This window comes from Zootermopsis nevadensis, unplaced genomic scaffold (genome assembly GCF_977971745.1).
Source record: "Zootermopsis nevadensis isolate Lab colony 2312 unplaced genomic scaffold, Znev_1.0 Znev_ptg000024l, whole genome shotgun sequence".
In the NCBI taxonomy this organism is placed as follows: domain Eukaryota; kingdom Metazoa; phylum Arthropoda; class Insecta; order Blattodea; family Termopsidae; genus Zootermopsis; species Zootermopsis nevadensis.
The window spans coordinates 6,613,615-6,638,455 of NW_028259156.1; the positions used below are offsets into that span (position 1 = coordinate 6,613,615).

A 24,841-nucleotide genomic window follows, 5' to 3' on the forward strand; every position below is an offset into this window, starting at 1 on the left:
TGGCAGATAAGGGTGGAACAAACACACAATCTTTAATGAAACCCCATAAGAAAAAATCGAGAGTTGTCAAATCTGGAGAACGAGGTGGCCATGCTATCGACTCTGTTCGACCAATCCCCCGACTTTGAAAACGGTTATTGAGGAAATCCCGGACTTCTGTGAGGTAGTGCGCCGTCTTGCTGGAAGTGTCTGCGTCTAGACAGGCCCTGGGGCCCACCAAATTTCACATTGTGAGCACATATAAATGTCTTCTACAAAATTATCAGCAAAGTTTTCACACTTGTTAAGATATCAATTAAGGCAGAAAAAACAATGAATCCATTTTTCCCCGTGCTTTTCTTTAGGTCATATTCATAATCCCGCCCGCATACAGAGCAAGCAGAATTATCGTCATTCACTGTTGTCTCGTTTTGTCTTGTTTACGTTTCTTGGATCTGCGTCTGTTCATGCAGTCAGGACCATCTTCATAATTAACTGAAGAGGAAGTCGAGGCTGCAGGATGGACCACTGTCAAGGTTCGCTGAAGGGGATTGGTGTGGACTTGGCAGACTGTTTTCTGGAGAGTGATTCGCGTGCTGGGTGGATCAATGGTTGGAATGTGCATGATTGGTTCATCATTTTGATTATATTCCGTCTGATTTCTGCCGGAAACTGTAGATGGCGCTGTTGCCTCTGGAGGAATTTCATTCCTGTTCAACGGACTGATACCCGATTTTCGGAATCCAGCTTTGATGACTTTTGGTGTGAAACTCTGTTTGTGGCTGGGGTTTAACAGTGAATGGAAAGTGTAACGGCTGTGTTTTTTTTCCGGGGTCCCTCCTCATAGTCTACGTGCATCTATTTCATTTTTCCAAGCTGCCGTTAAGGAACCATAAACACCAACATCTAGAAGTTGGAGCACGTGAGTTGTATGTGACGGAAATGTTAGAATTATGATTGATTTTCTTCGGCAATCTGCAGAGCCTCTGGTGACAGGTGGGATACATGAGAGTTCATAAGAAAGAGAATTTGCCGAGCTAGAGGCAGAGATTTGATGAACTGTTCCAACCATTTCTGGAAAGGTTCGCTTGTAATCCAGCCTTTTGGACTGACTCCAACTGTAGCATCCAGATGAGCGCCATCTATAAACGCTGGGATGTTCTGCACGCCTTTGAATATTATCAGGACCGCACCAAATTTTCCAGCAGCATTTGCACAGCATAAAGCCGTTGTAGTACCTCGCTCTGCGCAAACACTTCCATAAACATATTTTTTACCAACGCTTCTAACTATTTTGGATCCAGAGGTCACAAACATGAATCCGGTTTCGTCATAATTCCACATTCTATCAGGGCATTTCCTCAGATCATGTTCATCAAGGACTTTCTCCAGCAGTCATAGAAAGCCTGTATCAACATGGGATTTGCACAGGAGGCACGATAAAATGACAAACTTTCCGGTCGCCTAGGAGTCAAATTGAATCTTTCCTGAAACCGTTTGTATCACTTTTTACCAGCTACCCTTTCCTCGGGATTATATCTTTCAGCGGTAACATTTTTGTGCTAATCTATGTGCTAGGCTCCTGGCCTGAAAAACCGTTAGTCAAAACCAAGTTCCTGCATTCGTATCACATATTTTTCAAGTTTTAATTCTACGTCAGAAGACACAGCAAATGGCCTGCCAACTTTCCCTATTTCGAACTTTTTTAGATCGTTGCACCAGCCATCAAAATGTTCGCTTGCCTCGACAACGTTGTCTTTGTGTCGACCACGGAACTTTGTAGTATTTGGAGGCTCTGTATAGAGTCAAGTCTTCTTGTAAAAATTTCCTTACAGCTATTTCCAATGTTCTACTATTATACTCCTCGGAGGGGACATGCTTAGTTTCTGCAACTTTACTAGGTTTCTTGTTTTTCTTGTCCATATCACAACAGGTGGAAAAACGTCAGCAAATATTGTTAGAAGTGTCCAAATTTTGTACAAAAATGTTGGAGAAATGGTCAGAAAATCGCTTACTAGCGAGAGAAAACATATTTAACTTAAATATACGGCTTATAATATTTGTACAGAGACGTGTCTCTCTGACGCCATGATGCAAAGCCACAAAAAAAGAAAATAAATAGCGAAACTGGAAAGGTTCTAGACCACTCGATAGCAAGCTGAGTCAAAAGCCCTACATATATCAGATCTCTGCATAGTTTTGGATTAGATGTGATTGTATTTACCTCTTTAATTTAGAAGTTTTCAAAACTACAAGCACGCCACACACATGCGGCGATCACAGACGCTTCTGATAAAAGTCTTGTTCAGTTCCTTTTCATGCCATAGTAGCGCGATATAAGACATACCATTCAAACGGTACATCTTGTACCATCTGTTGATTGGAAATTGAACATTCCTACATGGTCCCTAACTCCGTAATACTGCTCGGAAAAATGTATCACGGAATTAGGGATATCACGAAAATAGGCAACTTTACCCCACATGGCTGGTAGCAGGATAGCTTACTTAGTCCATCCTTTAGAGAGATTTTCATGAAGGTCTGTTGGTTATTTAAGCCTAAGTACTTGTAGCATTTCTGAAGTTTGATATGTATTAATATTCTATAGTTAATTTAGTTAAAAAGTGTATTTTGGGAGGGGGTATAATCACTCGCCAAATCCCCGAGTTGCAACTGAATTTTTATTCGTACTATCGAAATTTTACAGTTACTGACGTTATTGGAGATTACTGCTAACTAATTTTTATTCATTTACAGTATTTACCTTTCGTATCTTAGTATTAATTATTAGTGAAATAAATAAACAAGGGTTATCAGTGAATATTACGATACAGACTTAAAAATGAGGATGGATGTCTTCTGGGTTGTTGCTCCGCATAGCATGGTAGAAGTAGAGGCCTCATATTCCTGATGATAGAAGCAGCAAGGACCTTTGAAACTTTTAAATTTCTACAAGACTACACGGCACAACAACCCAGAACACATCCATGTTCAAAAGAAAGTTTCTCAGCAATTCCTTTCAAAAGCATTCATAATCATTTTGGACAGGTGATGATGGGTAAACCTGAACGAAAAATATATTTCCATTACCGACATTTGTATTGAACCTCGTGAATTCAATTTACAACTTATTTAATTTATTATAAATGATGTGTAACAAGCAATAATACTTAAGTTTATATTTACTATCCAGATTTGCTACTTTTACAAGAAAATAAATATTTTACAGAACAGTTGGTACTTGTATCTTGATTGGTGACGTCAAAAGTGATTCTGAAGTGAAATGTTATATCCATGTCTTGTCACAAGTCGCTAATCGCTTCAGAAATGGATTTCCCTCCAGTTCAGACGGTTGTCGTACACAAAAATACTGTGTTTATGTACAGTATGGGTGGTATTGCTGTCTATAAGACAGACAAATGTTCATAATTTAAATCAATATATTATATTCAGAATGCTGACTCTGAAGAAATTTACTTTTATATTCAAATTTGTAAAATAGTGAGTTCTGGGTTTGATCTAATGACATGCACACAAAAAATAGTACTTATTATAATTTACACCAGTTTAAAATATTTTTTGCAGATTTCAAGGGAGACATTCTTGTGGCACAAGCTGCAATATTCTTCACTGCAGGTTTTGAGGCTAATGCTGCAACGATAGCCTTCATACTCTATGAGTTGGCAATGCAGCCTCATCTACAAACCAGACTGCGAGAAGAGGTTCTAGATGCTATGGACAAAAATGAGGGGACGCTGACATACGACGGTGTTAGAGACATGGAGTACCTCCACATGGTGGTTTCAGGTACACAGATTTCTAGAACAGGGGTTCTCACCCTTTCTTGCTGTCGTACCACTAATTCTAATTTGACACATTAAATGTACCATTAACCAAATGCGTTCAGGGAAAACTTATTTATGTTGATATTATCTTTTGATTCTCTTACTTAGTTCGAGTGCCACTTAACATTGATTCGCGCACCACCAGTGATATGCGTACCATAGGTTGAGAAACGCTGTTCTAGAGCATGAATGGTGCACCTTTAGCACAAATGATGTAAATTACAAGTAAAATTGTTTTGATTGGTGTTATAGAATAACTTAGTCAGTGATGGTAAAGTGGTCTGGGTAAAAAGCTGTTCGAGGATATTACTGTACCTTAAAGGGGGATAAATTTTTTCCAGATCACTCTTAGAATTAGCTTGTAGCTTGACCAGAGTGCCAGGATTACTTTTGAGACTGCTTACTTATTGTGGCAATACTTCAGGTTATAACATCACCATGACAGGTTCTCATCTACAGCAGATCGTGACTGGTCATTCCCAGGGCTTTGATGAATTTTGGATGTGGGTTAAAATTAAATTAACACCTAAAAATGTTGAGCTTTTAGAAAGTTCATAAAGGCTATGCAGAATTTTGTAAAACTAATGATTCAGTCTGTCAACAATTTTGGATATGTACCTTCTTGTTAAAAATTGTTTTCAAGTCACCAGAACAATTGAAATTTCATATAATTTATCTGATCCCATAGTTTTAATAATTCATGTCATTCATACAGTACAACTAGAACCTTATAATTGTTATTAATATAAACACAAATTAAACCTATTATGCCTCAAGTCTTCCAATGAATGAAAGGAAATCAAAATTATTATTATTATTATTTAGTTTTATACCAGCATTGTAATGTAATTCAACCATAGCGTTTCACAGAGATAAAGAAAATACAATTATATGTGTGCTGAAATTATATTAGTAAGAAATATAGAGGTAGAAAAACTTTAAAAAAAATAACAATAATAATATGAAGGTGAGGGAAATTGTAAAAGTTGAAAATGATGAATTTTTTCAATAAAATAGTTTGAAAGCACTGGAAATGAAGCCCCAATTTTTACTAGAATGGAAAAGTGTCCCTACTTAGGGCATGCAGGTTTATCATTGATAGTTTTACCCTTTTTTGACCTTTGCATGCCTGCATTCTTACAGGGCAGCTAGCTCAGGTTAGAGTCTGGTGGCAGGCTTTTGTGAACAGGATGTGGAACCTTTGGGTTCCATAAACAAAGTGGGCTATTCTTTGACAAGCTCAGTATTCAATTATCTTTTCGAAGAATATCCTGCACCATAGAGTGAGTGTGCATTCTTACAGGGTAATTACAGTAGATTCCGATTAATTGGGCCATCGGTTAATCGGGGCAGCCATTTATTTGGGACAAATCTTAAAGAACAACCCTTTTTAACTCTTTATGTGGAACTTCGCATAATTGGGGCAGCCGCTTAATTGGGCCAAAGTGTTCTAGTCCTGATGTGTCCCAATTAACCAGAATCCACTGTATTTAGATGCAGATACATATTGACCATGTGTAGTTTCATACCTCATTTTTGTGAGGCAGTATTTTGTGGTGCACAGTCACGAGTGTTTGATAAGTCAGCATATGCCACTGGTGAAAAATGGCTGTGGAATGCTGCTTTAGAACAATATCTCACAGAAAGCACCATAATTCGCCATTGTTAATGTTTATTAAAAACCGTGCAAGGAATTATTTCCTGTGTTTCAATTCCCAGTCAATTATGACTGCAGTTTGCAGCAACAGGATCTGCATGCAAGTCTGTGGAACAGTTTTAAATAATCTAAATTCTTTTTGTCAACAGAGGTAGTCCGAAAATATCCTCCAATGCCAATACTAGACAGAGTCCCGAATAGAGATTACGTTATCCCTGGTACCAACATTACCATTGAGAAGGGCACGGCAGTATATGTTCCCCTCTTGGGACTACACATGGACCCAGCGGTTTATCCAGGTCCAGAGCATTTTGATCCAGAGAGGTTCAGCGAGAAGAACAGGACAACTCGACATCCTTTCATGTATTTGCCGTTTGGAGAGGGGCCTAAGAACTGCATAGGTACGTGAAGTAATCAGTACTAGTTCTGAAGTTAATTATGTATAAAACTCCAGTATTCAAATACTTTTGTGAACAAATGTAGTCTAATAATATAAGTCAAGAATTATGGTAATATATTTTTAAACAACTTGTTCTCTCTTTACTGGAATTTCTGTATTAGATTGAGAACTGGGCAATATATGCGAAACTTTGAACCCAGTCCATGTATTGAGTACATATTATTTATAGTGTCTCGTGTTATGTGAACAAATATGTGTATTAACTTTATATATTCTAAATTTAGCAATGCACTGTATATGTTTTAGGTAAACTATTTGGACTTATTGCTGTGAAGCTGGGTATAGCGAGCATAATAGGAAAGTTCGAAGTGTCACCATGTGCTGAAACGCCACATTCTATGCACTTAAACCCCAAAGCTATGATATTGGCTGCCAAAGGAGGAATTCCTCTAAAATGCACCAGACTGAGTCAGTGATCGTATGTCTATTTGCTGTTTCATCTTTAAAATCTACTAGATAATGGTGGCTACTTAATTTGTCTGTTTCAGTTGTAACTGTTGTAACTGTGTTTTAACTTTCTCTACATTCATGCGATTTGTTGGTAATCTGGTTGTGTAGTTTTGTTATATCTCTAGGACCAAAATTCCTCCTCAACACCCTATTCTCAAACACCTGCAATCTGTGTACCTTCCTCAGAGTGAGAGACCATGTTTCGCACCCATACAAAACAACAGGCAAAATTATTGTTTTGTATATTTCAATCTTCAGGTCTTAGAAATCAGATGGGAAGGCAAAATATTTTGGACTGAGAAGTAGCTGGCAGTTCCAGAATTTAGTCTCCTCAAATAAGTAGCTAGCTGATTTAATAAACGTGTGGATTTAATCAGGAAAAGAAATCTATCCTCCTGGAATAAAAGGTGCATGCTAATATATATTGCAAAACCACGAAAGTTTAAAAAAATCGTGCATCCATCCCTTGAAAGAATTTCGCCATTCTGCAGATAGAAATATGACATCTACTAGTTAGGTAACTATGTAATTACAATTCCAACTCAGGTTAATACACGGACAAGACAATTCGAACCCTGCCACAATTAAATTGTGTCATGGCTCACAGTGTCGAATTGCTCTCAAGAGCTGTAGCCAGATTCCCAATACAAGTAGCCCTCGATTTGTGTGTGTTCCTGGAAGAAACCGGCGTAAATTGGAACGATTGTATAATGTAAACCAATAGGAAGTCATTGACATGCTTTCCCAGCACCCAAACATTGACGAGTAATATAATGGCATTACTTTTAAAGCTCTCAGATAACGTAAATAAAATAAAGGGAATTTAAAAAATATATTTTATACACTTACAATCGGCAATGGCGTGATGAAGCGGCGTTAGTTCGACTAAGTCCCTGGTTGAGGATCGTCATGTGTTTTAAAGAAGGCCTGCAGTGTGGACTGTCGTGGAATGTTGTCGATTTTTTAGGAGATTATCTCACAACTACTTAGCAATGAGTGAGTGCGCAATTCGTTGGTCCCCGCGATTGACTGTGATTGTACTGAAACCATCCTTAAATTTTACAATATAATGGCAGTTCCTTCAATACTTTATGGCGCAGAATGGTGGACCCTAACCAAACTACAAAAGCAACGAATAGAAGTAGCAGAGATTAAATTTCTAAGACCAATTGCAGGGTATAAAAGAACAGATCATATAAGAAATGACGATATTAGACGCGAATTAGGAACTTTTAACTTGTACGAATAGAAGTAGCAGAGATTAAATTTCTAAGACCAATTGCAGGGTATAAAAGAACAGATCATATAAGAAATGACGATATTAGACGCGAATTAGGAACTTTTAACTTGTTGGATAAAATATGTGAACATCAAAGACATTGGCTAATGCATATGGAGAGAATGGAAACCAATAAAATTCCACAAAAAAATATATAAATACAAACCTAAAGGCAAACGAGGCAAAGCCGCCCACATAAACGTTGGAATGACCAATTTTAACTGCAGAGTACTGTATCCTATTTACTCGAACAGAAATTCCTTGGAGACGGAACAGTCTATAATAGGCTAAACCATGGAGATGATGACTTCTTCAAGTTCCAACATGATTTGATGAACGCTGCTAATACACTGAAAATATGTTGTTGGAGGGACTGAGTGAAGTTGGTAACTCTAGCGGAGGGTCATGTAAGCCGAACTCTGAATTGCATATGGCTCCGCATGAGCTGCCCACAAAGTGTTCCATGAACATAGAGCTGTGCAATAACTCAGATGGCTAGTTGTCAGCTTCTCACTGCAGAGGTCCAGGTTCACATCTAGTGGACAAAGTGGCACTGGGACAAGTTTTTCTCCAAGTTCTTTGGTTTTCCCACCAGTATCATTCCATCACTGCTTGACAGTAGGCCCATTTGTGGACACAGTTTCATAGAGACATGTAGTCTCCCCCTTTTTCAACAACAATAAAAATTCCATTAATACAATTAATTTTAATGTTTATTATCTGTATTACATTATACATGTGCAAGATGTTTAGCAGGGAAACATTTATACAGTATGTACAAAACATAATATGTTGGAATGATGTTTAGTCAGTGTCATTCTTATAGATTTCCATGTTCATATAAAACCAAGTTTGGGTGCAGATCAGTTTCTCAATGAAGAAGATTTAAGAAGTGATCACTTTTGATTAATGCATTTATTATATTATAGTGGGAGAACTTTATTCATATTCAGGTCCCATAATATGCATTCAATTTTAGCTCTATGACTGTATTAACTGGACAACTGGCTTGATTCCTGACAAGGGCATGAGGTTTCTCTTCTGCACCACATCTACACTTTCTCTGAGGTTTACCAAGCCTCCTATCTCTGGAGAGTAAAGTTGCCACTCCCTTACAAACATTAACTAACATTAAGAATGTGTGGATCATTGTCTCCATTCTTACATATATCTTCATGGCATGATACTTAATTAAACACAGGGATAGTTTTGTCCTTTACCCATGAAATAATTGCTCTACTGGAACCAACAAACATTAATTGAAAATGAGTGTTCAAAAAGGGTACAAACTTCACAACTGCTTGTTGTATCACATTTAATTTGGTAAGCTGGTTCCAGCTAAGTAGTAACATCTCGCTAGTGTCATAGGTTTCTTTATACCTGTTGAGGCTGAAAAATTAAGAGCGGAAAAACATAGTCTGGTACCTACACTTAGAAATAGTAGCAATCTTTTTTTTTTATTCATGTCCACACAGAATCTTGTGGTATGCACATGACAATTTTCTTACTGTTGCCTTTGTTTGGGCAGTTAACTAATTTCTGTGTGTGTAATATATTGTGCATTTTGTGGGGTAAGAACATACATACCAATGAATTAAAAACGAACTGGAAAAGAATGTTATATAAATTTTTCACCAGTATGGTTATTTGATTCATGGTGCCCTCATTCCTGAAGCGGCCAGCATATGTAAAAAGTGTATTGCACCAAAGTCTCCACAAACACACCATTGTTCTGTCTGCAACAAATACATTCTCAAGATGGACCACCACTGCCATATCCTTAATTGTTTATTCTTGGTTTATTTAACCAAGCTTAGTTTTCCTAAGCTATATAATATTGGATAATAGGTGATTTGTAAATAATGAATTGGAAAGTATGTGGATGGAAGCAGTTTGGCTTTATTCATGGTACTGTCTTTACATTTACTTAAAGGGATTAAGGAAAATTGAAAACCTCATTCAGGAGAGCTGATTTCTAAGATTTAAACATTAGACTTCCCATTTAACTCCAGTGTTTGGTTCATATTGCATATTGTGTTCACACATATGCCAATATGCTTGCACTGATAAGCACCACACCAGACATTTTCAAATTTGCATCAGGATATACCAGGTTTTCTACATAATTCTAGTCTGGTATTATATGTAATGCTTCTTTTTCCTTTATTATCAATAAATAAAATGAAAGTAGTAAGACTTGATTTTTTTAACAGGGACTGGCAATGTTTATTTGCTACTCTTATCCCAAACTGTCTGCAATGTAACAAAATTAAGATAAACAGAGTGATATATGAACTCAGAGTTTATTTTATTGCTGTGTTTGGTTATCATTATACCGTAAAAAGGAAGATGTTTCGAAACCTCAATCAAAGCCTCCGACAGACAGACCTAACAAAGGACCAAATGGAAAAGGAGAACTGAGGAGGCCATGGACCGAATACAAACCGGAGAGTCATAGAAGAAGAAGTAGCTTTGTTTTTATTTGTGAGATTAATGGCAACAGTTGAGATTGAACATGCAGCACTTCAATAATGGACATGTATGCTACAGGTTAATATTCAAAGAATTATTGGTAAAAATGCAATATGACATCAGTTTACATCTATCCACAAATAATTACCCATGCCCAAAGAGGAGATAGTATTTGAAGTACTGCAACAAAAACCCACCTTTATTTGTGTGGCAAATTTGCTGCTGCACTCTTCTCTTACCAGATCTACTTGACAGCAACTGATGTTTCCTCCTAGCAACAGTCAACAGCAGATTATGACAGTGGATACATTTTGAAACAATAACAGACCAGCACGGGTGATCAGGTCTCGGTTATTCATGTGTCTAAATGGAAAATAAGCAAAGTTACCTTATACAACATTGGAAAGATACTGATTATTTCATACATTCATTCTGCAGTACAGGATCTAAATGTTACATATCTTACCTTGTATTAACGCTAATAATTTAAATGAAAACATAAAAGTTTACCGAGTAGAATGCAAAGTTTGTCGTATTACCCTTTGTACCCTGGATAAGATTCTGAGTTTTCAGACTGGCTATCATGCAATAAAGACTACTTACCATTGAAGTGCAGATATTTCTAGAAATACCAGATTCTTTTCCCACATAATATTATGTAAAAGATCAATACTGAAATTATCTGAAAGTTAAGTTAAGAAAAGAAATGGATGTAAATTTATGGGCCCAAAATCCTCTTGTGAAGAGGCAAGTTGGGAAACCTCAATATATATAAATGGAATGCTAATATTAAAAATATGAGGACTGAAAAGTGGTGAAAATTTGGACTGTGCTCTAATGGATTATGATGTAGGGTCCAACAATGTTATGATGAGGATATCTGAAAAGTTAAGAAACTTAACAATTGGTTACAGCATGTAGAATATACATTTAATTAAAATGCTAATATAGATCTGTACTTAAAATTTGGCATGCATATTCTAACTATAATGCAACTTACCAACAGCTGATGACTGTAACTGTACTGTAAGGAGTCATTCCATTACATTCCAATGTTGGCACACAGAGGGAGCAGGTATAGCTGCTATTCATTCTCAATCTTGGCACTAGAAGGGGCTATGTGGTCAGCAGTACACCCAGACACTATTTACCCCCAGAAAAGGACCCCAGTACCCACTGGACAGGAGAGCCAGTCTGGATGCATATGCTACAAGAAAATTCTCTGCCTGTCAGGGATTGAAATCCTTATCACCTAGCCCATAGCCAGTCACTATACTGACTGAGCTATCCAGCTCACCATAACTGTACCACAATATTCCCAAAAATATACGTGGGTGGAGGAGTCTTTGACCAGGAATGATTTAGAACATGAGAAACGGGTCATACAATCATTCTAAAAATTGACTGCAGCAAAATGCTCAACAGTAAGCACTACAATTTTTATCTGTTCTTTTGCATAAAGTGCACAAGTGTACTTCACAGCGAACACTGGCACTGGATTCAATGAGTTTTCAGAATGTTTAACTACTACTTTTATTAGAAACTTTATATAATATACATAATCAGACATTCAATAAATTCACTACCTGAACACTGCTAATAGTGTGCTTGTTTAAATGATTTCAAATCACAAACAACAGAAAAATAAATATCAACAATGCTCAATCGTACCTCTGACATTATGAATCCCATCACAAGGGGATCATCTTACAATAGTAAGTGTACAAAATTATCCCTAAGCCTCAGCACCATGCAATGAGGTCACAGAGGGAATGTAATAGCAAAGTTTAAAGCATCTGAATGGTCAGATTCATGCTCTAACCACTTGACCCCTAGGAAATATCTCCAGTACACACTGGATACAAGGAGGCTGGGTGGACAGTTGCCAAAAATATTATATTCACCTCTCCTAATCATCAATGATTTGATGATTTCTTCCTTTCATCATCAGGTACAGGGAGGTGGGGGATTACACACAGTGATGCAAGCAAAAATGCTATCTCTGCCACTTCTTGTCAGTATCCTCAATTATACACCAGTACTATTCATGATCTCTGCACTAATGAACACAAGTAAAGTGAGACAGCTTACATACACAAAATAAATCAAGAGCTATAAAGGCAGACACATGTGTTTGTTTGAGGGTACAGGTTAAAGAAACACAGGTGTTACCTCTTCTTTATGGTGGCTACAGTGTGCATGAAAATCAAAGCTTGGACACTTGTTTCCAAAGAAAAGAACACGGTAGAATTCAAACATAATTAAAACAAATCACCAAACACTACCGTATCACAGTAGTTACAACAATAAATATTCCAGAGCCCTTTCATTTTCCAATGGTTTGTTAAGTGAGAAAAGAATTCATCGCCACCCACAGACATGTTCATGCTTAATCTTTTTACAACCCCTTATCCAATCTTCTCTTATCCTCTTACACGAGCTCCTCTTGTGTGTCCACTCTTCTCTACTCTGTTCTGGTATCCTCCCTCATTTCATCTCCCCCACCTTGTCCTTGGTCTCCATCATCACCATCACCATAAAAATAAACAAGCACAAGATGGATAAAATATTGAAATATATTCAGAAATATTAAACACAGTTAACAATTTAAGCAAAGAACACCAGTGACTGCTACAATATCCATGCCAGATACAGAATGGTGTAAAAAAGAAAAGTGAACTGAGCTTTCATTCATGATGTAACATTACTGACATTCATTTAATTGGCATAATTGTTCTGGGCTACTGCTTTTTCTATGTGTTAACCCAGATGTGCCATTAAGTGTTCCACGTGGGCAGATAATATTCAGTTACCTTCAGTTCAATTCTGTGTATTATTAGTGGATTTAAACCTATACCTATTATGTTACCTGACCACTTACTAACAAGTGACCATATTTCGGTTGTAATGTGTATGGAATAAACATAAGCATCAAGAATGTAGTAAAAAAAACAATGGCCTCCTAACTGGATACATAGACATAAACCTGATTCAGCAGAAATCTGCAAGGAGTTAAATGGCCAGTTTCAAGTTCTGGCCACTTTACTCAGAGTGAAATACATCCAGCATACACTGAACAGGTATACCAGCCTCAGAACAAGTCCAAGAGCAGTGGCAACAGAAACATTCCTGCCCCTACCAGCAATCCAGCTTGATTACACTGTGATAAAATTTGCTTGAACTTAAATTTTATCACAGGAAATGCCTATTTTGTAGGTTAAGTTCTTAGAACTTCAGTTTATCCACCTGAAAAACTACCAAGCTGGCTTTTCAATGCAGTACCAACTACTGTCTGGAAAAATGTGGAATGAAAGGCAGGAAACATAATTTGTTTTAGGGCCAATTAAATTACAATAAAGGTACAGAACTTTAATCAGTGTGCCACTAAACAGCTAAAGTACTTCAAGTACTGCTCAAACTTGACACTTTGTTCCTGTGGCTTGGTATGACACTTCTGTTGTTAGCAACTGAAACCCAAAATACATGCTGCCACATAAGCAGGGTATTATCACAAATGTATTCCTTTGGATTTATAATACTAAGTATTTTAACAATAGTCATAGCATCAGGTATCAATGTCCTCAAAACAGATAAAACTTGTAAAATGAATATGCTACAAATAACATACCTGAAACCACCATTATTTAAACATGAAACACAATGGATTGGTTTAAAATAATTGAAATAGCAGGTGTCTACAACAGGAAACCCAGAAAGTGTGTAAACACACATAAAAATTGTCCTTAGGGTTATGCAGCATTTCAAGGTTCTTAACACCTAACTTATGTGCGTATTTTCAATACCATACAGTGTTACTGACCAGAATGCAAACATCGACAATTAAAAGATTCTGTCAAAAAACTCAGTCTCCGATGGAATTGCATCCAAAGTCAAAGAAGTGTTTTTAACAGACAGTATTCTCTCTGTGTTAAGCAATAGGCCTTACAATTTCTAATCTAGGACTCCTGCCATAAATGAGATCATGTGTGGTAGTCAAGTTTGGGGCAATGCAAATCAAAAGTTTAAGACACTAAGCTTAAGTTTTATAAACAATTTTTAAATGCCAGTATATTCAACTTATACCTTGCACCAATTTGCAGAGAAGTATCAAGAACCTGAAGACTTGGATCTCTCGAGGCCTGGTTGCAAGTTTTGCTTGAAATCCAGAAACAAAAAAATATTACAGGGTTCATTTTGTAATGTAAGATAAAAGTGACCAAATACAGACTGCCTTATTCAAAGGGCAATAACCCATTTATTTTCCAGCAGAAACTAAAGCTATCTGAGACAGATACTAGATACAAGGCACTTCTTAATTTCTCTCACTTCAAGCACTTGACCTTCAGACAAGGACTGAAGAATACAAAGCTTCCCATTAGACCATATTCTGAGCCAGCTCAATAGTCTGTTGAAAATTTTAATCCCTGCATAATATGCACTCTTCTGAAAACATGAGAGGTTGGCAATTGGTCTATCAAGCTGATTTTTATTCCTCAGTTAATCAGTATGATATGTCCAATTCAGGTGATTATCAAATTGTAAACCCAGGAACTTTGTATTTACTGACTCTTGTATATACTTCCCAGTATAACCAATACTTAAAGCAAGTTGTGTTGAGTTATTTGTTATAAATGTTATTATATTTGTTTTATCAAGATTTAGGGCCACCTTGTTAGCAGTAAACCATTTACTCATATGAGACAGAACTATGTTTGATGTTGAACAGAAATCATCAAAATTTTTATTAGAAATTATGACACTTGTGTCATCGGCAAATATTATGGGTTCTGTTAAAGTATTTATTGTTTTTATTTTTATTGTTGGAGGAAGGTCATTTATGCAAGGGCCCTAGAATTGACCCTTGTGGAACTCCATGTTTTATTGTTCCCCAGTTTGAGGAAAAATTCTGATTGATTTTAGGTGATTTTACTTCGACCTTTTGTTTTCTATCTGTTAGATAGGATCTGAACCATTGTGCTGCTATTCCTTGAACGCCATAAAAATGTAATTAATCCAACAAAATTTCATGATTTACAGTCAAAAGCTTTTGCTAAATCACAGAAAATTCCTCCAACATGCATTTTTTGGTTAACAGATTTAAGCACATTGTCTGTTAGCTTGAAGGCCGCATCTTCAGTGGATACACCTTTCCTGAAGCCAAATTGTTCCGGGACCAATATGTTGTTAGTATGCATATGATGACTTAATCTATTGTACATAACCTTCTCAAGTGCTTTAGAAAAAGAAGTTAATAGTGAAATTGGTCTGTAGTTTGTCATACTAGTTTTGTCACCTTTCTTGTACAGTGGTCTTACTAATGATATTTTAAGGCGGTCCGGGAAAATGCCTGTGTATAATGAGTGATTACAAATGTGGGTTAATGGACAACTAATTAAAGCTGAAAAAGCTTTCAAAATTTTACTTGTTACTTCATCATAACCTGATGAGTTTTTTCATTTGAGGGAATTTATTACACTTTTCATCTCTGTTTCAGTGATTGGAATAATATTAATACTAGGAATTGTTATAGGAAATGCAGCTTTTAAAAATGAAACAGCATCTTCTCTCCCCACTTGATGTAAATTTAAGCTTTCATTGTTACTGACTGTTAATGTTGATGGTATATACAGTTACCACCGAGCTTCAAAAGGTTGAATGAAAGATTGCAATCGAAGAACATCCAGGCCTTCAGCAGACTCATGCAAGCACACAAGAGATTTCCTTCTCCCGAGGGACGAAAGGGGGTCTGATTCCGTATCAAACCCTTCAGCACGCAGGTAAGTGACAGGCTTTTTTGAAAAAATACTGAACTTTCGTGTTCCATGAAGATCGTGGAATATGTTGACCATATAAACTACCACCAGCTTCTCAGGAAGAGTTATGCTCCACAGAATTAGTCTCCGCGGTAGCTGACTAAACAGAAAGACAGTTTGTGAGTCATGACTTGCAGTTTCCAGTCACATGCGGAGAACCTGCTATCCGAAATGAGAATTAACCGCGACTTTTCTCAGACTTAGTAATTCTGCTCCGTACCGGTGGAGGTTCCAGAAACTTGCCACACTGAGGCTCCCCGTGGCAAATGCCGTGACTGTAAGCCGAATTTAATTAACCCACGACCACATCCTTCCACACCATATCCAATTCATCACTCACTCACCAACACTTCGTTCGACACTCATCAACCGAGCCACTAGCAGCAGTGTCGTTAAATAAACCGCACACACAATGGACCGCGAAATAAACAAAAGAACGGCCTTAAGTTTATCCTGAGAGGTCTGTAGTAAATGTGCACATGAATCATTAGGTTTCCTGCTTGGAATTGAAATTTTGCTGGTTTACAGTCCAGGACATCACCAAGACCCACCACGGCCATTCCCACTGTCACAATGCCTCAAAATTTCCGTTGCTCTAGTAGAAGAAAAAGAACAAACAAAAACGAGCTATAAAAAGAAGGCTCATAACCATGTTCACCAATGGACTACAACCTGAGCCACATGAATGCGCACTCAAACATCCCACCTTGCTTCATTAAGATCCATCTACATCTAGATCTTCAAAGTGGTCTCTTCCTTTCACGTTTCCTAAAAAACTTTGTTGTAACAGCATAAACCAAATACAAAACCAACAGACAAACAGGTCCTACATTCCAGCATGGAAAAGCGGCTCATGAGTCTGAGTAGTGGTAGTGCTGCGCAGAGCGGAAAAATCAGAATAGTTTTTCAACAGTTAACAACATATGTAAATTTACATCAGGAGAAAACCTATATGTGCTCGATGATGTTTTGACCATTTCTAAGTCTGGAAGACAATTCAGAAAAACTAATTTGCTGTAACTATGATGCACTTTCTTTGCTCATTATCATTATCGGAACAAAAAATAGTCTGCACACAGAATTATTGAACACTCATAAGCAATAACCACGAAACAGATTACGATACAGAAACAAGTCTAAAACACGTGGTACCAGGAGAGCGTGTTTACTATAAGCCGGCTGCGGGGACTGCAGCTCCGATTCATGCTGTAACAGTGAACTGCCCCTCACTCCACCTCGACACTGCGCTCACAACTTTGGACCGGCCATCCGCGCTGAAATCCTTGCAGCCCTCGTTCTGCTTCATGCTCCACGCCCGCGGACATCAAGTCAGTTCAGCCGATTAGTGGATAATGACAACGTAAGGGGCAATATTAAAATAATGATATAGAGGAAACAAAATATTTTTTCCAATTTTTGAAAAATTATAGGGGGTGCTGTAGCTCTTATGGATGGGCCACCACTGGTAAAAACACATTCAAGTGATCAAGGTCAAAGTATAGTAAAAGTTAACACCTTTATAGTAACGCCTGAAATCACTAAATTCAGCATTGTCAAATAAACATATTGACCGACAACATTAAGTACTCTGTGCTCTTAGTTCTGTGTACCGAGTTCAAACACAAACCTTGTACATCATTTAGACCAAAGTTGGCTGGGTGAGGAAGAAAAAAGAAGAGCAATTAACATTACTTATGTCTTATTTCCAGTCATCATTGGAAATCCTTCTTATTAAATTTATCACAGAACTTAGGCCATGAATGTTGACAGGTTTTACTGAAATTCTTAGACCTGTTCATTTCTACCACTTTTTCACAGTAAATTTCCTATTTTGCAACATGTTACACCAATTACAGAACATGTTCTTACACACACATCAGTTATGAATAAGATGGCATTTGTTCAGAAACTCGAAGCAGAAATCATGTGATACGGTTGCTGTGTATATAATTATGCCTCCACAGAGTACCCTGACAATGAAACGACGTATTACACACGATAGGAAAAACACCATTACATACATTAATGATTCTTGAGATCACTCTGTTTAGCGCACATACACACACAGAAACATGGTCACTATCCATGTTACATGCTCTAATGTCTCTTCAGATGACTCCACTGAATGAATGATCTGTCACACACATCACAGGTTATGAATGTAATAAAAGATGTTTCTTCAGACACTTCTTCCAAGTGAATTATTTATTACACTTGTCACAAGAATATGGACGCTCTCCACTGTGTATGACTTGATGAATCTTCAAACTACTCTTCTGAGTGAATGATTTATTACACACGTCACACAAATATAGACGCTCTCCACTGTGTATGACTTGATGATCATTCAGATTACTCCTCCAAGTGAATGATTTATTACACTTGTCACAAGAATATGGACGCTCTCCACTGTGTATGACTTGATGTTTCTTCAGATTATGCTTCAGAGCGAATGATTTATTACACACGTCACAAGAATATGGACGCTCTCCACTGTGTATGACTTCATGTTTCTTCAGACTACTCTTGTGAGCGAATGACTTATTACACATGTCACACGAATATAGATGCTCTCCACTGTGTATGACTTGATGTTGTTTCAGACTACTCCTCCAAGTGAATGATTTATCACACACGTCACAAGAATATGGACGTTCGCCACTATGTATGCGCTGATGGGTCTTCAGAGTTTTATGATCTCTAAATGATTTATCACACAAATCACACGAATGTGGCCGCTCACCACTATGTACACGTTCATGTATCTTCAAATCACAATTCTGTCGGAACGACTTATTGCACACATTACAGGTGAATGTATACTCTCCACTATGTGTGAGTTGATGTCTCTTTAGAACACTTGGCCAACGGAATGTTTTACTGCATACATCACAGGAATTCGGATGTCAGCTACCATGCTTAAGTTCATGTTCATTCTGAGGACTCTGCTGAAGAAAAGAGAAAAGAACTATGATAAATTTAACATAAAAATAAGAATACTTGAGTTTGAAAGCAATATGATAGGTTTTTTCTACCAAATCCCATTACCTGACCCACATTTAGTGGAAGGTGTGCAAGAATTTGAAGTCCACATGCAGTTTACAACAGTTAATTTACTGAGGTATGTGACGTAATCTGAAGCACCTGACCTCAAATTTCAGCCACCAATTTAACATCGCATAATGTGTTCTAACTTTGAATGGTAGGTCACTGTATTAAAAGGTAAGCACACAAACTTGGCAAATATATTACTCTAGATGCAGTGGGATAGGAAGATGTCGGATGTTAGTTCATTTAGTTCCTTGATACTTGTAACAGAAAGTTGGGTTTCTTGTCAGGCCTGAACTCTGATACATATTAAATGCACTCCTGAATGAAAGCATGGTACTTAAGAGGTTCAAAAAAAATCTCTAATGCACGGAATAGAAGAAAAGTCACGTATGCCAACTATCCCTGGAGTCTCATCCTATATCATAACATACATACTCAAGTTCTTTGTATCCAGCCAGACTTGTTATTAGAAAACCTATAGCAAAATGAATGGACTTCCTGCAACAGGCAAGCAAAGAGTTAACCAGTCAGAGTCAAAGTATCAAGAAGTGGGGATATATGAAGCCATGATTTGCAAATGCAAATATAAATTCAAGAAATTAACCTACATAAATAACCCAGATTTTTAGAAATATATTGACTGACAACATGTAGCTTTCTCTATTTGTCAATAAGAATTCCAGGACATCTTCATGCCTTAATAAGTAACAGAAGACAAATAAAATTTACTGTTCAGATGAAGTGATGTACAGTCTACAGTAATAATGACTGTTCCAATAAACCACTTTCCAAACTTTATAATTGAACTACCAAGGTGACCACTTCTTAAAAATTTTAATTTTTATAAAAACATATTTCTACCAATTTCATGTTCAAAACATTTAGTAAATCTATCAAACAGTGCACAATATTCCATGTAATTATCACTGTCACTATCAGAAATTACAGTGCCACCAATAAATCTAAAATCCCAGAAAGAATGTAAACTGCAAATGGAGATTTCACTCCACTTCACTTTTGGGAAGTCTCTTCTTACACCACAAAGCCCCTCTCTCCCCTACTGACTGTCGCGCTGCAGTTACACAACTTTCAAACTTAACGACAAGATGAATGACGCAAAAAGAACAAAGTTGTTCAGAGTGTGGATTTAAATTTTATTCTTTCAGTGATATCACTTATGATGAGAAGAAGGCAAATGAGAATACATACTACATCCATCCTAACTAAGCTCTACTGTGAGTACAATCTGGTAATTAACCCTTCAGCATGGAGTGCCGAACATCGCTCGTCATGACGTAATCATCCCATGGCGTGGAGTGCCGAGCACTGCTCGCATAATGCGCGCTAAGATTTCTCCTTCTACGTAGCGACTGACCTTGTGGTTTATGTATTCTGGCTCCAGTAGCCGTGTAGAGAAAAAAGCTGGCTGTCGATTGATATATAACATGACTCTGACAGATCGATTTTACCAGTGTTTTTCGACTTTGAAATATAGATCGATTATTGAACTCAACTGCATTCAGTCTCTGCTCTGTGGCTCCCTCTATCGAAGACGAATGAAGTAATATAGTTACGGCTACGACAGCTGTGTAGGACACATTGCAAGCTTTGCAACGGTATATGATGCCAGCGAGCTTGGTATGAACGGACTTCTGTAGCACATATCTGCCGTCAGTCAGCCGCGATTATGGCTTCGAGTAGCAGACGTTTTTTGTATCCTCAAGACATTGATAGAACTGTAGACGACCGAAGCATAGTGGGTTGTGAACATTTTGTTCAAAGTTTCACTTAAATTCATCAATTATTAGGGAAGTTGTGCCCATTAAGTAAAATGATGCACTTTCAAGCTCAAAATTAAATACCCAAGCAGAAAATCCTCCCACAGCACAGTATAGACTTCGGATTTAAATGCTCCCACGCTGAAGGGTGAAGCGTACCATATCCTAACTTCTGATGGAAGGGGTAGAGCCTGAGAGTACTGCTAAGACAAACACAGTACTCTGAGTCCCTGTGTAGAATAATTAACAGGATCTACGAATGTCTCAAGATTCTCTATGATACCATTCATAACTTAGATACAATCTCAAAATTTATTCACCAGAAGCAAGTTTTTTCATTTGGATGGACAGACACACATGAGGACAATCGACACTTTAATGGACCTACCTCCTGTTCATCCTTCATAACTTGATTTGTTATTGGAATAGGATGTTCCTCAATTTTTATATCTGAGACATCCTCAGCTTTTACACTCATGACCTGATTTCCATCCTGACACATATCACTGTCTGAATCAGGTTAATCTTTCACCTAAAACAACATGCATGAATGCATGTATGGATACATTTGTACATACACACAAACATATAAGAACCATAAATAATTTGGTTAAAAGGAGGCTTACCTTCCATTCATCCTTTACTATGGGAAAAGTTGAGGGTGTGTAAACCTCATCATTTCTCACGCCAACGGATTCTTCACTCAGAACATCAACATCACTTTCTATCTTTATTTTATCAATATTCTGCTGTAAAATTATGAGTCAAACATAATTCCTTGAGATGGTATGCATTAAATGCAGGTATAAACTGGATGAGAATCTACAATACCATATTCTGAAATAGAATATGGGGTGCCCTCAAGCTAATACTGAGTATATTCAGGATAAAATTGTATCTGACAAATCTTTTTCACATAAAAATTTGCAGAAAATAAAAAACTGCTGTAATGTTATGTGTGGCAAGAAAATTCATTAACCTTGTGTTGATGAAACAAGAAATTTACTGCAGTATTGATGCCAACGTACATAGCCTCTTACACAAGCATCTCACATTCCATCCCCATAGATACATACACACCTTCTTTCATTTATAAAGGATTGTTCCACACTGTAAACTGTGTAGCGGTCATAGCCATAACATAATGAACACAAGACGGGAATCATTTTCAACCACATTATAACATAACGACTTGAGACCTTTTTATATAACTATTAGTTATGTTTGTTTTTATATACTCACGGTGGTACCCTTCAGAGATGGAAATATTTCTTCAGCTCTGTGCAATATAATTTTTGGCACTCTTGTTCCAACAGACTCCAGAATGTTCTTAAGTTATGAAAATTGTTCATCACACATCATGATTGTATAGGAAACTACCTTGAAACTATCCTACTATTATTGCTTCACACTTCTGTATAGACGCGGAAAATGCTATGAGCGTCCTTTTGTAGTCGGCGATAACTTTTCCGCTATCCAGTGCACAGATATAAAAACTATTCTTAACCGTAGGTTTTCTCGGCGGGTGTTGAATGTTTTATGTTAACCAACATTTCGGCAAACAATGCAATTTCGGTCTGGACTTAATTGATACTAAATTTGTGGAAACATTTTCCCATCGGATCACGCCATTGAATACAGTGAAGGGCGCGACATCCCAGAAGACAGCAATCTTTGTATCTGCCGCCGTAAGAACGTAAAATCTTACCCTCAATCTGTGTAATTCCTTCCGCTGACTGTACATATCATTTACCGAAAAACGTACAAACAAATTGTTTTTGTGCCACATGTCGAAATATGTGCAATGGAAATCAAAAGTTTAAGACAGTAAGCTTAAGTTTTATAAACAATTTTTAAATGCCAGTATATTCAACTTATGATAAGTTTTTCCACTTATACCTTGCACCAATTTGCAGGGAAGGATCAAGAATTTCAAGACTTGGATCTCTTGTGTCCTGGTTGCAAGTTTTGCTTGAAATCCAAAAACAAAAAAACATTACAGGGTTCATTTGGTAATGTAAGATAAAAGGGATGAAAAATAGAGACTGCCTTATTCATTGGGCAATAACTCATTTCTTTTCCAGCAGAAACTAAAGCTATCTGAGACAGATACTAGATAAAAGGCACTTCTTAATTTCTCTCACTTCAAGCACTTGACCTTCAGACAAGGACCAAAGAATACAAAGCTTCCCATTAGACCATATTCTGAGCCAGCTCAATACAGTCTATACCCTCACACACCACCTAACATTCATTTTAATATTATCCTCCCACTTATGCCTAAGTTTTTCTAGTGGTCTCATCCCTTTATGTTTTCCAACACAAATGTTGTATGCATTTCTCATTTCCCTCCATGTGCTAAATGTCCCACCCATCTCATCATCTCTGATATATTCACTATAGCAAAATGGCTTATGTTCATAAACATGCTCGATGTTCCTTAAAAATAAATAAAATGAATTTTATTAGGCCCACTATGTACAGTCAAACCCTGACACTATAGCACCTTGATTACTGCTGCCACTTATATATAAAGTTTGTGAACATAAATTCCAATATATTGATCAAATACAGAATTCCTCAGTAAAGTACCTTATTCATTACCAGCTATGTGCAAGTTATCCATACGTCATAAGCACTGAAATTATGATGAGTTCTACACTACACCACCCATGATAAACGGAAGCAGAATGTATCTTCATGCCAGAGGCAATATCAAGCCCCCTGCCCTTAAAGTCTACGGCTGCTACAGCACCCAAAGCCCAAATTCCTGGACTAAAGCTCTCATCTTTTATTTGTCCTCCAACTTAAAATTTTAGTCCTCAGTATCATCAGTGTCTGAAGTGAGGAGTAACTTCACTCACAAAATAAAATCTATAGAGATGACGGTAACCAAGAGGAGACGCAGCAGCGGAACATGACCTGTCCAAAAGTGTTGGCCAAATCCCAAGGCACAAGTTGTGAAAATTTTGGCAACTGAATATACACATCATATTTAATCGTCCATGATGTACATCATAAGTCACAACATGGCACTTTTATACAACAAACGGCAAGAAATTGTTTTTTAAAGTGTGTGCTGGGAAAAGACACTTAATAGGAACGCTTTGTTGTGGTAATAGGGAGCAATCCAATTTTTTTTAAATGATCCACCAAAATAGAAGTAAATGACAGCAGTTCAAATGCACATAGCCCAGTTTAAAATTGTTATGTAGAACTGTGCATTGATCTGAAAAATATTTTGAGTGACCAGGCCATCCATTTGCATTTGACAGGTCTTCACTTTGGGTCTTGGCCCTATGGTCAGCTGAGATTTTTTGCTGTTTTCTTCAGTTCCTCCATACCATTGTTGGAACAGAAAGACCATGAACACTTCTCAATTCGTCATCACACTGATCCTTTTAATGCTACATAACTAATTTAATTAAAATAAAAAGTATTTAAGTAAACCAAGAATCAACCAATCTCACAGAGCCAAAACTGATGAGACTTCTGACTAATGTTCCAATGGATTCACCTGCTAATCTCATCAACTTACTCTATCATGTTGAAGATAATCTTACAAACATCACATATACATTATATACTGCACTTTGTTATAGTACACTTCACAAAATTCTAATTGGTCCCACAGAGAAGATTGCCAATATTCTGTGTACTGTTCCATCATGAGCAACAGACAACATACACACTACAAGGATTGTAAAACACATACTTCTTCTACACAATAATTACACTTTGTAAAGTGACTGACAACTACTAAATTTGATCTCAGAGCAATTTAAAAGCAATTCACCAATCATTTTCCTTACAAAAGAAACACAGCTTAGTAATTCCTCAAACAAGAAATCAGATGACCACATATACAAAAATTATAATGAAAATACTAACATGAAATTCAGTGTTTTCACAAAATGTAATTGTACCGGGAGTGTATGGTTTAAGTAGGATTCAGTTTATAACCTCTACACCCTAGAAGAAAACACAAGAAGCTAGACAATCTGTTCAATGTGTAGCTTGCGAGTATAATGTTGCTTGCAGCAGATAAATTATTGCT

General features: G+C 37.1%; 1 protein-coding gene and 1 long non-coding RNA gene across 2 annotated transcripts; one reads left to right on the forward strand and one right to left on the reverse strand.

The window, feature by feature from the left end:
* The first annotated feature begins 3,506 nt into the window (after window positions 1-3,506).
* LOC110826452 (cytochrome P450 6k1) lies at window positions 3,507-6,486 on the forward strand. Its single transcript, XM_022061246.2, has 3 exons — window positions 3,507-3,786; window positions 5,631-5,882; window positions 6,188-6,486. The coding sequence occupies exons 1-3, from the start codon at window positions 3,507-3,509 to the stop codon at window positions 6,355-6,357; spliced, it is 702 nt and encodes a 233-aa protein (XP_021916938.2). The 3' UTR covers window positions 6,358-6,486.
* Window positions 6,487-18,504: 12,018 nt separating this feature from the next.
* On the reverse strand, window positions 18,505-24,610 carry LOC147872750 (uncharacterized). The gene is made up of 3 exons (XR_015536863.1): window positions 21,411-24,610; window positions 21,173-21,316; window positions 18,505-18,903 (listed from the first exon to the last, which is right to left on the reverse strand). It is a non-coding gene; the product is annotated as an uncharacterized LOC147872750 (long non-coding RNA).
* Window positions 24,611-24,841: the final 231 nt, after the last annotated feature.

Bases quoted from the DNA above. Each gene is read 5' to 3' on its own strand.
- LOC110826452 (XM_022061246.2), top strand. From the start codon at position 3,507: ATGCACACAAAAAATAGTACTTATTATAATTTACACCAGTTTAAAATA. The intron at 3,787-5,630 runs GTACACAGATTT...TTTTGTCAACAG, and splicing joins CCTCCACATGGTGGTTTCAG to AGGTAGTCCGAAAATATCCT. The intron at 5,883-6,187 runs GTACGTGAAGTA...TATATGTTTTAG, and splicing joins GGGGCCTAAGAACTGCATAG to GTAAACTATTTGGACTTATT.